Below are 13,967 nucleotides of genomic sequence, written 5' to 3'. Positions count from 1 at the left end.
GTCACAGCAGGGAAACACAGGGGTGAGTCTGGGACGTTTCCTGCCTCTGCACTGACTCACCCACAGCTTTAGCTGGTGATCTCCCCGGGCTGGATTTTTGGTGCTAAAGAGCTAAACTGATGTACCCCAAACAGCTGAATCAATCATCAGGAGGTTGGTGAGGTTTGGCATGGGGTGGGTCGCAGAGTGTGGGTGATGGTGATCTCCCCAAAAGCTGGTGTCAAGGGCTGCTGCTGAGGCTGCTGGTTTATTGCTCAGTACTGCTGAAAATTTGGGAATGTGCCTGTTATTAATTCACCTATTTTCCGTGTTTCCCCTGGAGGAGTTTTCCAGTTTGTTTTGTATGTACAAAGCCAGCACTGATAGTATCCTTGAGTCCTCCCCTGCACAGCCCAGGGATGCAGCAGTGCCTGCCGTGTCCCTCACTGCAGACATCCTTTGGGACATCCTGCTCTGCCACTCTCCCTGCAGCTGTCCCCACTTCAGCCCCTGTCTAGCTTCCCCCTGCCCCAGCCTGACACAGCCACGAGCACCAGCAGAGCACGAGTGGCTCCGCTCCATCCAGCTGGGACACTGGAGCTGTGACAAGGCCTCATATCCAGGTAAGAAGGTTTCCTTGGAGTTTTATCACTGCTAGTGATTGATCTCCCAGCATCTTCCTGCTCTTGGACAACAGCCCTCATTCACCAGCTGCTCCTAATTTTGAAAGGCTACACAAATCTCTGCTCTACTCTTACAAATAACCATCTTCACAACACAACCGTAGCCCTTCTCTTCCAGCTGTGCTCTCCTCAACCCTGGGTCTCCCATTCCCAAGTCCTGCCCAAGCCAGAGCTTCACTGATGGGATGCAGCAGCTCCAGGAGGAAGCAGCAGGTTATTTACTGTCATTCCTGTGAACACAGTGGCTTTATTTACAGTGTTTCCCAGCCTGTGCGTGTGCTCGAAGCAGCAGCGGAGAGTGGCCCGGTGGTTGAACCGGTTGTACCGGCCCCGGCAGCCCCGGGGCGCCGGATCCTCAGCCCGCCGGGAGATGCCGGCAGGTCGCACCCTCCCGCCGGGAGCGTGTGGAAATGCTCCCAAGTGGCTGCTTCTCTTTTTTGCCACTTGCATGGCAAGTTCCCAGCCTGCAGCCCAGCAGGGACTCTAAATTTGGGTGCAGGAACTAAGAGAGAAAAGTATAGAGTGGTGTGCGTGGGCTGGGAATGGGATCTGAGGAAGCCCATCATGGAGCAGGCTGGGATGGACTTTCATCCTGGAGGCAAAGCTGGGCCCTGCCATTCTCCATTATACATTATATTTACATACGGATGTGTATTATATTTCTGGTGTTTATTAGCTGTTAACTCCATTAATCATCAAATCACTGAATAGTTTGGATAGGAAGAGACCTTAGAGACCATCTCATCCCACCCCCTGCCATGGGCAGGGACAGCTTCCACTATCCCACTTTGCTCTCAACTCCATCCAGCCTGGCCTTGAACACCTCTAGGGATGGGGCAGCCACAGCTTCTCTAAGCAACGTGTGCCAGGGCCTTCCCACCCTCACAGGCAAGAATTTCTTCCTCATATCTAATCTAGATCTGCCCTCTGCCAGTTTGATCCCATTTCACCTTGTCCTATCACTCCATGGCTTTACAATTATCATTACAGTAATTATTACAATAATTACAGTATAATATAAATGTACAGTCTGGTGGCTCTACTGACCTGGCTTCCAGGGATGGGCTTTATCTCTTTCAGAACAAGCCATCCAGCTGTGGCTATCCAGCTGGAGCAGTGATTTTGCCTCACTGTTGGGAAGTTTTGGAAGAATCCAGGAACATGTCCAGCCTTCCACTGGACACATTGAGCACCTTTGAGCAGGAAAAAGCAGAGAAATGTGCCATTGAGCAATTTCTAAGGCAGGATAATGTGAGCCCCTGGCACCTCTGCACGTAGCAGGGCATCAGATGCTCCTCTGAAAGGCCCTTTTTGTTACCTGCTGGTGGCTCTGGTGGAGCTCCAGTTTCCTCCTTGGCATTCCTGTGCTCTGTGCCCTGCATACCTGGCTGGATAATCACCCTGGAGAAGTCCCAGCCTGGGACTGGGCAAGGAGTGTTTGCAGGGGAAAGATTTGACTTGCCAGAGATAAATCCCCACACTGGGATGGCTGCAGAGCTGGAAAGGGAAATGAGCCCAAGGGATGGATGTGAATACATTTTCCCACAGAGAATGTGTGTCAGGGAGAGGCAGGTGCTTTAGCAGCCATCCAAAGGGTGAAGGCAAACCCCCCTCCCTTGATCCTGCTCCAGTGCCACTGAAAAGCTCATTCCTGGCCAATATTCAGCTTTGTGGAGTGGCAACCCGAGGAACCACGTTATGAATGTCCCCTCTGTGCTCACGGGCCTCTGCAGGGGGGTGACCTGGCTCGGGCACGGAGCTCTCCCAGCGCCGGATTGGTGACAGTCACTGTGTGAAGTCCATGTTCCCCCCGCTTTCTTACAGAGAAAACAATTCCCTGCTGTGTCTCCTGACTGCCAGAGCTGCTTGGGATGTCAGGTTTGTGTTTGACTCAGGAAGGTGAAGAAGGAGAGGGGAAAATCCACCTGAAGTGGGGTGAATTTGCCTGAGCCAGTGGCCAAGCTGAAAAATGCAAAACGATCCATCCAAGGGGAAAAAAAAATGCAGCTATGTTTAATAATTGTTTCTTTTTATAGCACAGCTCTTGGAAATTGCCCTTTGATTAGAGAGGGGAGATACCACGGGCAGGTGAGTCAGTGGAAAATGCCATCAGCTCCATGTGGGGTTGTGCTGGTAGGGAGAGATGCAGGGAAGCAGCGGAGGTTTCCCAAGCATCCTGAACACCAGTGGCCCCGAGGCAGGGCTGTGGAGCTGAATCACGCCCGGTGATGTGACAAGTTTCATTTGGTTCACGATGGCTTTTGCCTCCACAAGGTCTCACAGGACTTAAGGGACAGGAAAAACTGCAGTGGCTGGTCCAGCAGCATAGTGACGTAGTTTTTTGCTTAGATCACGAAAAAAAAACCCACTCTGAGTATCATTTCTAACAGGATTTGAGTCCTTGGTGGTGTTTATTATTATAGCTGGGTGTGAGAAGAGCCTGGAAAAACACATCCTCATTGCTGCTGGGATGGCAGCCAAGGAGAGGTGACACTGGACCCGGCGTTAGTTGCACTGAGGTTTGCCAGAGCCCAGCTCTGCTCCCCGTGGTTCAGTCTGGAAACCATGGGAATGTCTGGCTGTGAGGCCAAGGCATGTGGCCAGGAGCTGTGGTGAGGGCCGTGCCTGAAACAGCTCTTCCCAGCACACAAGTGGTTAACTGGGAATGTTTCTAGAGAGCAGCAGACTGACAAAAAGTGATTTCCAGGCTCGCTGTGAGTGCAAGCTTGGCTTTGCTCTGTTGTATGCCTGTGATGTCAGTGTCAGCGATGAGCCTGAGCTATTGGAGTTCCTCAAACAAAGCTTGGAACTCATGGAGTAAAAGCTCTGCTCATTGCTACAAGAGTTTTACAAAGCAGCTCCATTGCAAGATGGGTTTCAAACTGTAGAATAAAAAGTAAAACTTTCATTAGGTATTGGGAATGGATTTTTCCATGGGAGGATGCTGAGGCCGTAGCTCAGGTTACCCAGAGAAGCTGTGGCTGTCCCATCCAAGGCCAGGCTGGATGAGGTGTGGAGCAACCTGAGATAGTGGAAGGTGTCCCTGCCCATGGCAGGCTGGAACGGGACGGGCTTTAATGTCCCTCCCAACCCAAACCATTCCGGGATCCTTGAAAGCAGGGCTGCGATGCATCAAGCAGGGGCTGCAACTGCTCCGAGGGGGTGAGGCGATCGGCATCCCCAGCGTGCTCACAGCCGGTTCTGGGGGTCTCCCAGGTGGTTTGCGGGCAGCCTCCCGCCCGCTTCCGTCGGTCCGAGCTCCGGAGCCGAGCCCGGGGCGGGGCCGGGCCCGGCGGCGCCGCCCCGGAGCGCCGGGCCGGGAGGGCGGAGCGGCCCCGCCGGACCCGCCGCGGCCCTGCCGGAGGTACGGGGGCTCGGGGGGCGGCGGGGACGGGACCCGCTGGGCTGGGACCCGCCGGAGCTCCGGGAACCGGGAGCGGGGCGGGCTGGGCTCAGTCCCGCCGGGAGCGGGAACGGGAGCGGGACCGGGAGCGGGACCGGGAGCAGGACTGGGAACGGGAAAGGGACTGGGAACGGGAACGGGAACGGGAGCGGGAGCGGGACCGGGAACGGGACTGGGAACGGGAACGGGACCGGGAACGGGAACGGGAAAGGGACCGGGACCGGGAACGGGACCGGGACCGGGAACGGGAGCGGGAGCGGGACCGGGAACGGGAGCGGGACTGGGAACGGGAACAGGACCGGGACCGGGACTGGGAACGGGAAAGGGACCGGGAACGGGAACGGGACCGGGAACGGGAGCGGGAGCGGGAACGGGACCGGGAACGGGAGCGGGAGCGGGAGCGGAGGGGAGTCGGAGCCGGCTGCGGCTCGGGCTGAGCAGGATCACTTCCAAAGCTCGGGGAAACACCTGCGAAGGGCGGGGAAGCGCCCCGCAAAGCAGCAGCAAAGGAGCGGCGGCGTTTGGGGAGCGGCGGTGCCTGGGGGTCACTCCTTGGGGACATCCCCTGGGGTCACTCCTTGGGGTCACCCCTTGGGGTCACTCCTTGGGGACATCCCCTGGGGTCACTCCTTGGGGTCACCCCTTGGGGTCACTCCTTGGGGACACCCCTTGAGGTCACCCCTTGGCGTCACTCCTTGGGGTCACTCCTTGGGATCTCTCCTTGGGGTCACTCCTTGGGGTCACCCCTTGGGGACACCCCTTAGGGTCTCTCCTTGGGGACACCCCTTGGGGACTCGTGGGCTTGGGGCACCTCGTCAGCCCTGGCCGGCGCCGGGCTGGCCGTGCTAGGAGTGCTGGCTGTGTTTTCGGGAACCCTGGGCTGGCACTTTGGGGGAGGACCAGCAGCAGGGAGGGGACCAAGGTGTCCCCCAGGCTGAGCCCAGACATCTCCCAAGCATGTCCTAGAGTGGTTGTCTGCTGGTTCTGGTGTTTGATTTTTGGAGGTGGCGTGCTGGGGACGAGCGTGCTGAGCAGAGCATGGCTGGTTTGTTGGGAAGTGTGGATGTGGGAGCAGAAGCCAGCAGCTCCATGAGCTTGTCCCGTGTGAGATGGGCAGCCCTTGGCTCTGTGTGGTGGATGGAGCCTGGTGAGGTGATGCTGCACCTGGAGGTGTGGTCCTGCTTTCCAGCCTCTCTGGAGCAGACCTAGGCCACTGCCAGATGGGATGCTGCCACAACACATCCCTCTACAACAAATCCAAGTGTCCTGCAAGTGTCCACAGCCCTGGCTGTCCTGGCGTGAGAGCCAGAAAGGGAAACCTCCCAGGTGTCAGCAAAGAACATGTGGGTGTGGGGCTGGTGAGCCAGCCCTGGACTCGGGTGACTCGGAAGTGTGTGAAACACCTTTGATTTTAGCTGTGTAATTGCACGGGTTGGAAAAGCCTTGGGAAGGGAAGTGGCTGGGGAAGGAGGAATGTTTGGCCGTCGGTGCCCTGGAGAGAGCTGAGTGCCGGTGCCTGGCGCCGTGGCGGTGCTGTAGGAGATGCCAGAGGCCAGGGCTGGGCAGGGCTGTCTGCCTGCTCTGCCTGGAGCCTGCGAGGAGAGATCCCTCCAGCAGCCCAGGGATGTGTTGCCTCCCCTGCTGCTCCATGCTTTTCTCATTCCCAGTGCATTTCACAGGCAGGAACTGATGTCAGGGCGCTTAGAAGCAGCTAAATATCCAGCTAAATATCCAGTGCAGGTGGCTTAGAGAAATAAAATCCCCAGCAAACCTCCATCCATACCAAAATACCTGTGGCCACCCTGCGGAACACAGCTGCCCTGAGCCTGGCTGCCCAGCCTGCTCCGAGTCCCAGGCTGGTTCTGTGTGCTCCAGCATCACCCTGGGGACTCCTTGGCCATCAGCAGTAGGTTTTCTTTGTGGTCATACTCCTTGGAGAAGCTGTTGGAAAAGCACAGGGAGAGGTGATGCTGTGCTGGGGAAAAAGGCCTTGCTGGAAATCCAGGCTGAGGATGAGGAAGGCAGTGCTGGTGAGGCCGATGGCAGCTGGTGGCAAGTGCCAGGTTAGTGACTTGCAGGAAGGGGAGATAATCATCCAGAGGCTCCAGTGGTGGGACAGGAGGTGCTTAAAGCACTCCAGAGGGGCTGGGAGGGAGCAGGAATGCTGGGTTCCGCTTCAGAGGACATCAAAAGGGCAGGTGGATAATGTGTCCCCGTGCTGGAAGGCTCTGGAGGAGGTTGTGTTTGTCTGGGTGTTATCTGGGGGGAGGTCCCAGAACAAAAACCAGGGGGAGGCTGTGGGGGAATGGCTTTATCTCAGCAGAAAGAGCAGATTAGATTTTTTTTTTTTTTTTTTTTTTTTTTTTTTTTTTAATTCCAAACTCAGTGGTGTCCAAAGGAAAGCAGGAAGGAGAAAGAGTCAAAGTGCTGGGATTTTCCCAGGCAGGTGTGCTTTCCCAGGCCTAGGTGCACAAGGATAAAACTCCAAGGAAACTTTCTTCTCCCTGGAGAGAGGTGAGCACCCCTGCTGCCTGGAAAACAGAACAGATCTTCCCAACAATGTTAGAGTGGATGTGAAAGCAAACCTTTAGTGAAAGCTTTCAGGTACACAATATGGCAAAAATCACACATGCTATAGTATTTCTACAATTTTTATAAGGTTATTTGATTAGTATACTTATCATATACTCTCCAATTAAAAGCTTAGTTGATTAGATAATAATTCTGGGGTCCTGCCACACTGAAAGCAGTCCCACTTTTGTTTTGTCTGGTCCACATTCTGTTTGTAAAACAGGACATCCTTGTAGTTGATTCTCTTCTTGGAATAAGACTAAACAATATTTTGGGAAAGTGTTTCTAAGGGTAGCTCATTGTTCCTAAATGTAGGGAAGAAAGATATGAAAAGTACTAGGAGTTACAGCCTTGCATTAACAATCTAAAAAGCTACAAATATATGAAATATATGAAAAATATTAAAAGCTAAAAACCTTAGGCATCGCCCCTCCCTGGTTTAGCAGAGCTGGGCTGGAAGCATTAGCGTGGCAGTCCCAGTGCCAGTCCCTGGAGCAGGAAAAGCCACAGGACAGTGTTTACACAGCAACCAGGACACAGGCAGGGCTCGCCGACCTGCCCAGAGCCGGTGCCAGCGTGGCCTCGGTGGCCAGGACAGCATTGTCCCCAGGAACAAACAGCTCCATCCTGGAACACAAACGTAAAAGGACTCCCTGGCCCTGGCCATTGCCCCTGCAGCAGGCGCCGCTTGGGTGGCTGTCATGGAATTATGGGGAGAAGGAGTCTGGAGTTTCTTGTATCTCCGTTCCAAAGGCCAAGGTGATGGCTGCTGCACAGTCGTGGCTACAGCTCTGCAGTTTGGCTCCTCTGTGTGAGCTGTGCCACTTCAGAAACGCTTGGCAACTGTGCCCACAGTTCCCAGGGACACAGCAGAGGAGGATTCATATGGCTTGGGAGGCTTGGGAATGGTCAGGCATGGCTCTGTGGAAGTGGGGTGTTTTGTGGGCCCTGGCACTCTTGTTCTGCTCATGGCCAGCCGGGTGGATTGGGGCAGTCTGAGCCTGGGCATGGCTTTGCCCTTGTTTTGCAGGAAGCAGCAGAGCTGGGGGCCCTGGGCTCCCTCTGGAGTGGGAAAGTTTGAGGAAAACATCCCTGTTCCCCCAGTGCTGTCTACAAGGTACAGCTGAGGAGGGGTGGTTAAAAACTAAATCTAAGAAAGAGGGTAAAATACCTCTTAAATGTCTGTAGGGAATGCTGCAGGCAGTGGAGATGTGGATGTGTTCTTTTGTGCTCTAGGCAGGAAGTGTAAGCAAAATGTGGAAAAGCCCTGTCAGTCTGTGTGGGGCTGTCTCTCCAGATTCCTGTTCCCTGCTGAGATGCTCTAAAATGGGCTGGAATTTGTCCAAAAGATCACAAATTGGCTAAATCAGCAGCAGTGCTTCTTTTTGTGACTCAGCTGGATTTCTCTGGCTATTTCCTGCATCCCCTGGGCTGCAGCTGCCCAGAAAGATCCCTGTTCCTGGGGCAGGGGTAACGGGCAGCAAGAAGGGACAAAAAGACAGAAACCATGGCAGGGAGTTGGAAGTAGATGGTCTTTGAGATCCCTTCCAAACCCAAACGTTCTGAGACTGTGAAAATACCTCACAAGTCCTGACCTGTTGCTTTTTAAACCCTCACATGGAGTTTTATGCTCCTGGTGGGTTGAACCCCTGTGTAACAAGGGCTCAGCACAAGGTTGTGGCTGTTGCAGAAACAAGCTCCTGAGGATGTGTCGGGCCAGAAATTAGCAGGGAAGGAGGTTAATGAGCAGGTTCTCTGGGTGGAAGCATGAAGATGAAGGGAGAGCCTTGTAATCTACCACAGAGGAGACTGGAATCTTCGGCTGGTTGGAGAACGGGTTTATTTTCCCCCAGAATTTTCCAGAAAATTAGGTGTGTGACTGGTGATGGAGTCACACCCTGTATTTTGGAGGCAGAATTTTTCTGTATTTTCTGAGGGGCTGTGTCACTGCGTGGCGTGGTCCCGGGGAGCGAGGAAGCCCTGGAGCTCATCCCATGTGTGACTGCATCGGGGTTTGACCCGTTCCCTGGCCTGCAGACTCATCTCCCGTGATCCTGTGACAGAGCTGCTGCTGCGGGGGCGTGAGTGGGAAGGTGATGTCACGGCAGGGAAAAATCCAAAGGTTGTGGAGGGCAGGGGAGCGTGGGTGCTGCGAGGGCCGGGGGTGCTGGGCTCCTCGTGAGTCACCGCAGCTCCGGGATGGGCACGGGCCGGGCTGGTCCTGTCGGGGCTGTGTCCCATGGGGGGAAGCTGTTCCTGCTGCTGCTCCACCTGCCTGTGCCAAAGCCTTTGGGGCTTAGAATGGGCTTATCCCGAACCTCCCCATGCCCAATTAACACTGGGAAATGTCGCAAGAGCATCCCCAAGGGCTCCGGCAGCCTGCAGGGGTAGGGGAGAGGTGTGGGCAGCCCAGAGGAGGCGTGGGTGGTGCCCCCCGGGCTTTGCAGCCATGCTGGAGGAGTTTAATGGTTCAGAGATCCTGGTGTAAATCATTGCCAGGGCAGGCAGGGCATGGGCAGGCAGGGAACGGGGGGCAGAGGGGTCTGGCTTGCAGGCCAAGGGGAAGGGGAAGCACTCGGGCCTCACTCACCCACCTGATGTGGGGACAAAGTTTTTACTGGGCCTGTTGTGAAAGGACAAGGGGAGATGATTTTAAAGTAAAAGAGGGATATTTGGACTGGATATTTAGGAAGAAATTCTTCCCCGTGAAGGTGGTGAGGCCCTGGCACAGGTTGCCCAGAGGAGCTGTGGCTGCCCCACTCCAAGAAGTATTCAAGGCCAGGTTGAATGGAACTTGGAGCAACCTGGGATAGTGGAAGTTGTCCCTGCCCATGGCAGGGGGTGAGGTGAGATGAACTTCAAGGTCCCTTTCCACCCAAACCATTCTGTGATGCTGGGATGAGCATCCAGAGGCAGAGATGGAGGTCTCTGCCAGGTCCAGAGATGCTGGACCTGAGGCAGAGGCAGCAGCAGCTCCCTTCCCGGGATACTGACGTCAGGCACTGTTGGAGCAGTGATAGGAACAGCTCTGGGAAGCCAGGAGAGCAGCTAATTCAATGGAGAAATAGACTGGAATAGCAAGTCTCCTGCTTTAATCTGATTGCTGGGCTGATGGGTAGCACTGCAATGGATCTGTAAAAAAACTTCCAGGCACAGGGGTGACGTAGGAGCTTTAATCCTGCCCACTTCCAGGACTGAGGTGCCTAAGGGGAGGCACAGAGGCTGTGAGCAGGCACAGAGATTTAGACACCACGGGTAGATGTGACCAGCCATGGGTGCATGTGATTTTCCTGCCCCAAGGCCATCACAGCTGTTCTCAGCTAAAGTCTTGGCTGGCTGATGTGTTTGTGGCAAGGATGGGAGCTCAGCTGGATCATCAGGTGAGGAAAAAACTCCGCAGGGCACAAGCAGAGAGCAAAACCTTTGTGTGGGAGGGCAGAGGCCAGTGCTGGTACCACCAGTGGCAGGCTGGGAAGCGCTTGGGTAGGAGGATGGCTCTTGGGATGCAGGTGAGGACATTGCCACATCCTCAACAGCTGCTCACTGGGATGGAATTAAAGCTGGGCTCACTGGATACCTTCCCCCAGGAGCACACAGAGCAGCAGTCCATGCTGGAGCTGGGCAAGGCAGGGAATGATGGGCTTGTCCCTGCCTGCCAGGGCAGCTCCCATCGGGCTGGGATCGGCAGCTCCTGGGTGTCCCAGAACCCCAGAAAACCATGGGGGACAAGACTTTACCCTGCCCAGAGCCATGTGGGGCCAGGGGTGTGTCCAGAGGGACTGGGACACCGCTCTGGGAGTCTGCACAGCCATGCTGGAGCACGGGCAGTGAGCAGGGAAGTTCCTCTGCAGATTCCTCCTCTCCGGGATTGCGTGCGTGTCTTTTCCTGCTGCAGCCGCTCCATTTTCTGGGAGTGCTGTTTTAGTCCGGCCCTTGACCCTGCAAACTGGGTGTGCACTCAAGCTAAACAAGCAAACATTTTGCTTTTGAGCTCAGGAGGGTTGAACTGAAGGGTGTGTGGGGGGTGTATGGATATAGCAGCACTGACAGCACAGACCAGAGCTTCCTCGAGCCCAACTTGGCATAAAGAAGCCAGGGTGGGAAGGAGAGATCTCTGACATGGCACATCCATAAATCTGCAAGGCTCACTGGGCTGGAGATGGGGCACTTGTGCTGTGAGGATGCAAGCTGCCCACCAGTGGGTCACGGGACCCGAGGCCAGGGAGGCGAGTGGGCAGGAGATGTGGCTCTGTGTGTTTATTTTTGGAAATCGAGCACGTTTGGTTCTGGTGACTCAGAAAACAAAGGAGTTCCCACCCGTGGCCTGGCTGGTCGGGAGTGTTTGTGCTTGACATCCCTGAGGGATGCAGGTGGGGCACTCAGCACCAGCTTGGGGAGGGTAAGAGTGAGCCTGGGGCCCTAGCAAGGGCTCATCATCCCGGCAGCCCTTGCCAGCAGCAGCTGGGGGAAGCCACAGGGTCGAGCTGGCTGGGAGAGGCAGTTTTGGTTTCTATTCTCTGGGCAGGAAGGCGTTCCAGGGCAGGCAGCCAGTGCTGTGAGGAGCCCTGCTCCCTCTCAAACAGGGGGAAGGAAGAACCTGTTCAGCTAGAGATGGGTTTCTGAGCATTTCCAAGTTGGGTTGCATTGACAACAGCTCTTGAAATAGATTTTGATGGCCTCCTTTTAGTGCTGTGAAGCTATCAGTTATCACACTCCTAAGGACAGGCAACCTAAGCCCTTAGCAAACATCAGTGATTTGATTGCTTTCAAAGGTTGGTGGATATTACAGCTGGGAAAGTAGTGAAGGATGGGGATGAGAACAGCCAGGAAGGATCCACCTGCCCTGCTCTCTCCTGACATGCACTCCTCAGGCATGGCAGCGTGAGATTCCAGCATCAGTTGGATAAATTGGTGTCGTGGTGGCTGCAGAGCCTTTGCTGTCGGCCCTGCACTCACCACAGCTTCCCCTGTGTCCCCAGAGCTCGCCTGCCCGGGGAGGGGGCCGCACGCATGCCAGCAGGGCTGCAGCCCCCCTGCCCCGAGCCATGCGGTGACGTGGGGACAGCCCCCAGCAGCCATGGCCCAGTCCCGGGCCAGCAGCTCCCACTACGCCCTGACGGCCATCGGGCTGGGCATGCTGGTGCTGGGCATCATCATGGCCGTGTGGAACCTCGTGCCCGGCTTCGGGCCCCCCGACAAACCCGGCAGCCAGGCCAGCAACAGCAGCAAGCCCGACCGCGGCTCCGGCGGCATCCTGAAGAGCAAAACCTTCTCGGTGGCCTACGTGCTGGTGGGGGCGGGCGTGCTGCTGCTCCTGCTCTCCCTCTGCCTCAACGTGCGCGACAAGAAGAGGCAGAGCGAGGACCTCGCCATCGCTCACGTGCAGCACCAGGTGTCCACGGAGCCCTCGCAGCAGGAGGACAGGTGAGGAGGAGCACTGGGGGCAAAGGGAGCGGGGTCGGGTGTGGGAAGGAAGCCAAGGGCTCTTGGTACTCGGGAAGATCTGGAGCAAGGAGAGGAAGGCAGCATGTGCTGAAATAAGGAAGCACATTCCGTAGGTTAGGGGTTTGGTGTGTGCTGGAGATGGAGAAGGAACAGCTCCAGCTGCATTTAGGAAGGGAGCCCTGTTGGTGGTGAGGTGGGCTCTAGACAGAGCTGGGCCAGGGCAGAGCCGGGAGAGGTGCACTCCTGGTGGGGTTGGCATGGGAATGAGCTCAGGGAACGCTGGGCAGGGTCGTGGGTGACACGGAGAGCAGGAGGCTCCTGCCACACACGGGGAGAGCAGCCAGAGGGGCAGGAGGGGAGCTGACTCTGCCTCTCTGGCTGCAGCCAAGGTGCCAAACAGCCTTGGAGAATGGCCTTGGAGTTTAGACCCGGTGAAAGTCTGCAGGGCTCAGCTGTTTGCTCAGGGAGCTTTGTGGGGCAGAGCAAAGGCTGCTGCCACAGCAGGCACAGTCCGGACAAACACAGGCATGGGGGAAGTACCTGTCCATCAGCAGAGAGAGGCAGGGGAGCATTGAGACAGTGTGGGGTGCATGGGGACAATGGCTCTGCTTGCTCTTGTCAGGGTCTGCACATCCTCAAAGAAAACTGATTTTCCATGTTTGATTGGAAAGTTAACTTCAGAATGCCAAAGAAATGGCAAGTATGGGTTGCAGGTATCTGTCCATAATGGTGGCATAGAGTTGAATCTCTTTGCAGAAAAACCCGAGGTACCCAGCCCATAAGAAATCAGAATGACAGAGGGGTGATGTCCTTTTCTAATGTATTTTGACTGATTTTTGTGAATGGAGTAGAGAAACTGATGTTCTCTTGAGGGAAGAAATCACTGCTGAATAGAATAGAAAAAGGTCTGTGAGCAGAGAAAGTGATGATCAGATATAAGTCACAAGAAAATAAAATCCGTCTGAATTTAGGTGGGGTCACAATTTATTCTGTCAAGCAAAAGGAAACTGGCGTATAATAGAGAAGGACAAAAACTATTTCTGGTGGGGTGGGGTGGTTTTATTCTTCCCTCTCCATCCCCTTCCCACAACGAAGTTGAAATGCTACCCAGACTTAACTCTTTCCCCTCCAGTCAAGAAGAGGATGAAGACGTCTCTTCCCAATATTATGTGCCCAGCTACGAGGAGGTGATGAACACGGGCTACTCGGAGCCCAGAGACTCGGACAGGAGCAACAGGCTGAGCGTGTCCCTGCCCTCCTACGAGTCCTTGGCAGGGCTGGAGGAGGGCGGCGCGGCGCCGGGGGCCGCGGGCGGGGAGCCGGGCGCGGAGAGGCCGCCCAGCCGCCACAGCTCCCGCCTCAGCAAGCGCCTCAAGCCCCTCAAGGTCCGCAGGATCAAGTCAGAGAAGCTGCACCTCAAGGACATCAGGCTAAACCTGGCAGAGGGCAACAGCAGCAGCGTCCCCATCACGATAGAGCCCCTCACCCCTCCGCCCAAGTACGAGGAGATCCAGGAGAAAATGCCAGTGAGCCAGCAAATGCCTTAAAAAAAAAAAAAAAAAAAAAAAAAAAGAGGAAAGAGGAATCTGTGATGCTGCTTGGTTGAGGGTTTTCTAAAACCCACCGTGCCAATAGGGGGTTGCTGTGGGGGTGCAGAAGCAGCCAGGGCTCCCTGAAAGCTGCCACGTGGAGGATGTGCTGTAGCACAAGGATGGGACTCATTTTCCCAGGGACTGGGTTTTACAAAAGACTGGGGGGAAAGAAACCTCAACACCAGAAGTTCTGCTGCTGTGAAGTAAATGAAGGCTGGACATGCCAAAAGTGTCACTTATGGTGTTTGATATGAGACCACCCAGTGCATCCTCTCATCTCCTCTCCCCCTCTCT

General features: G+C 55.5%; 1 protein-coding gene across 1 annotated transcript; it reads left to right on the top strand.

The window, feature by feature from the left end:
• Nucleotides 1-3,995: 3,995 nt before the first annotated feature.
• On the top strand, nucleotides 3,996-13,634 carry TMEM51 (transmembrane protein 51). The gene is made up of 3 exons (XM_021542039.2): nucleotides 3,996-4,026; nucleotides 11,616-12,060; nucleotides 13,214-13,634. The coding sequence occupies exons 2-3, from the start codon at nucleotides 11,714-11,716 to the stop codon at nucleotides 13,626-13,628; spliced, it is 762 nt and encodes a 253-aa protein (XP_021397714.1). The 5' UTR covers nucleotides 3,996-4,026; nucleotides 11,616-11,713; the 3' UTR covers nucleotides 13,629-13,634.
• Nucleotides 13,635-13,967: the final 333 nt, after the last annotated feature.

The sequence above is a fragment of the Lonchura striata genome, chromosome 24, assembly GCF_046129695.1.
Source record: "Lonchura striata isolate bLonStr1 chromosome 24, bLonStr1.mat, whole genome shotgun sequence".
Classification (NCBI taxonomy): Eukaryota; Metazoa; Chordata; class Aves; order Passeriformes; family Estrildidae; genus Lonchura; species Lonchura striata.
Note: the sequence above shows the minus strand (reverse complement) of the source record. Positions and strands in the feature narration are given on the sequence as shown.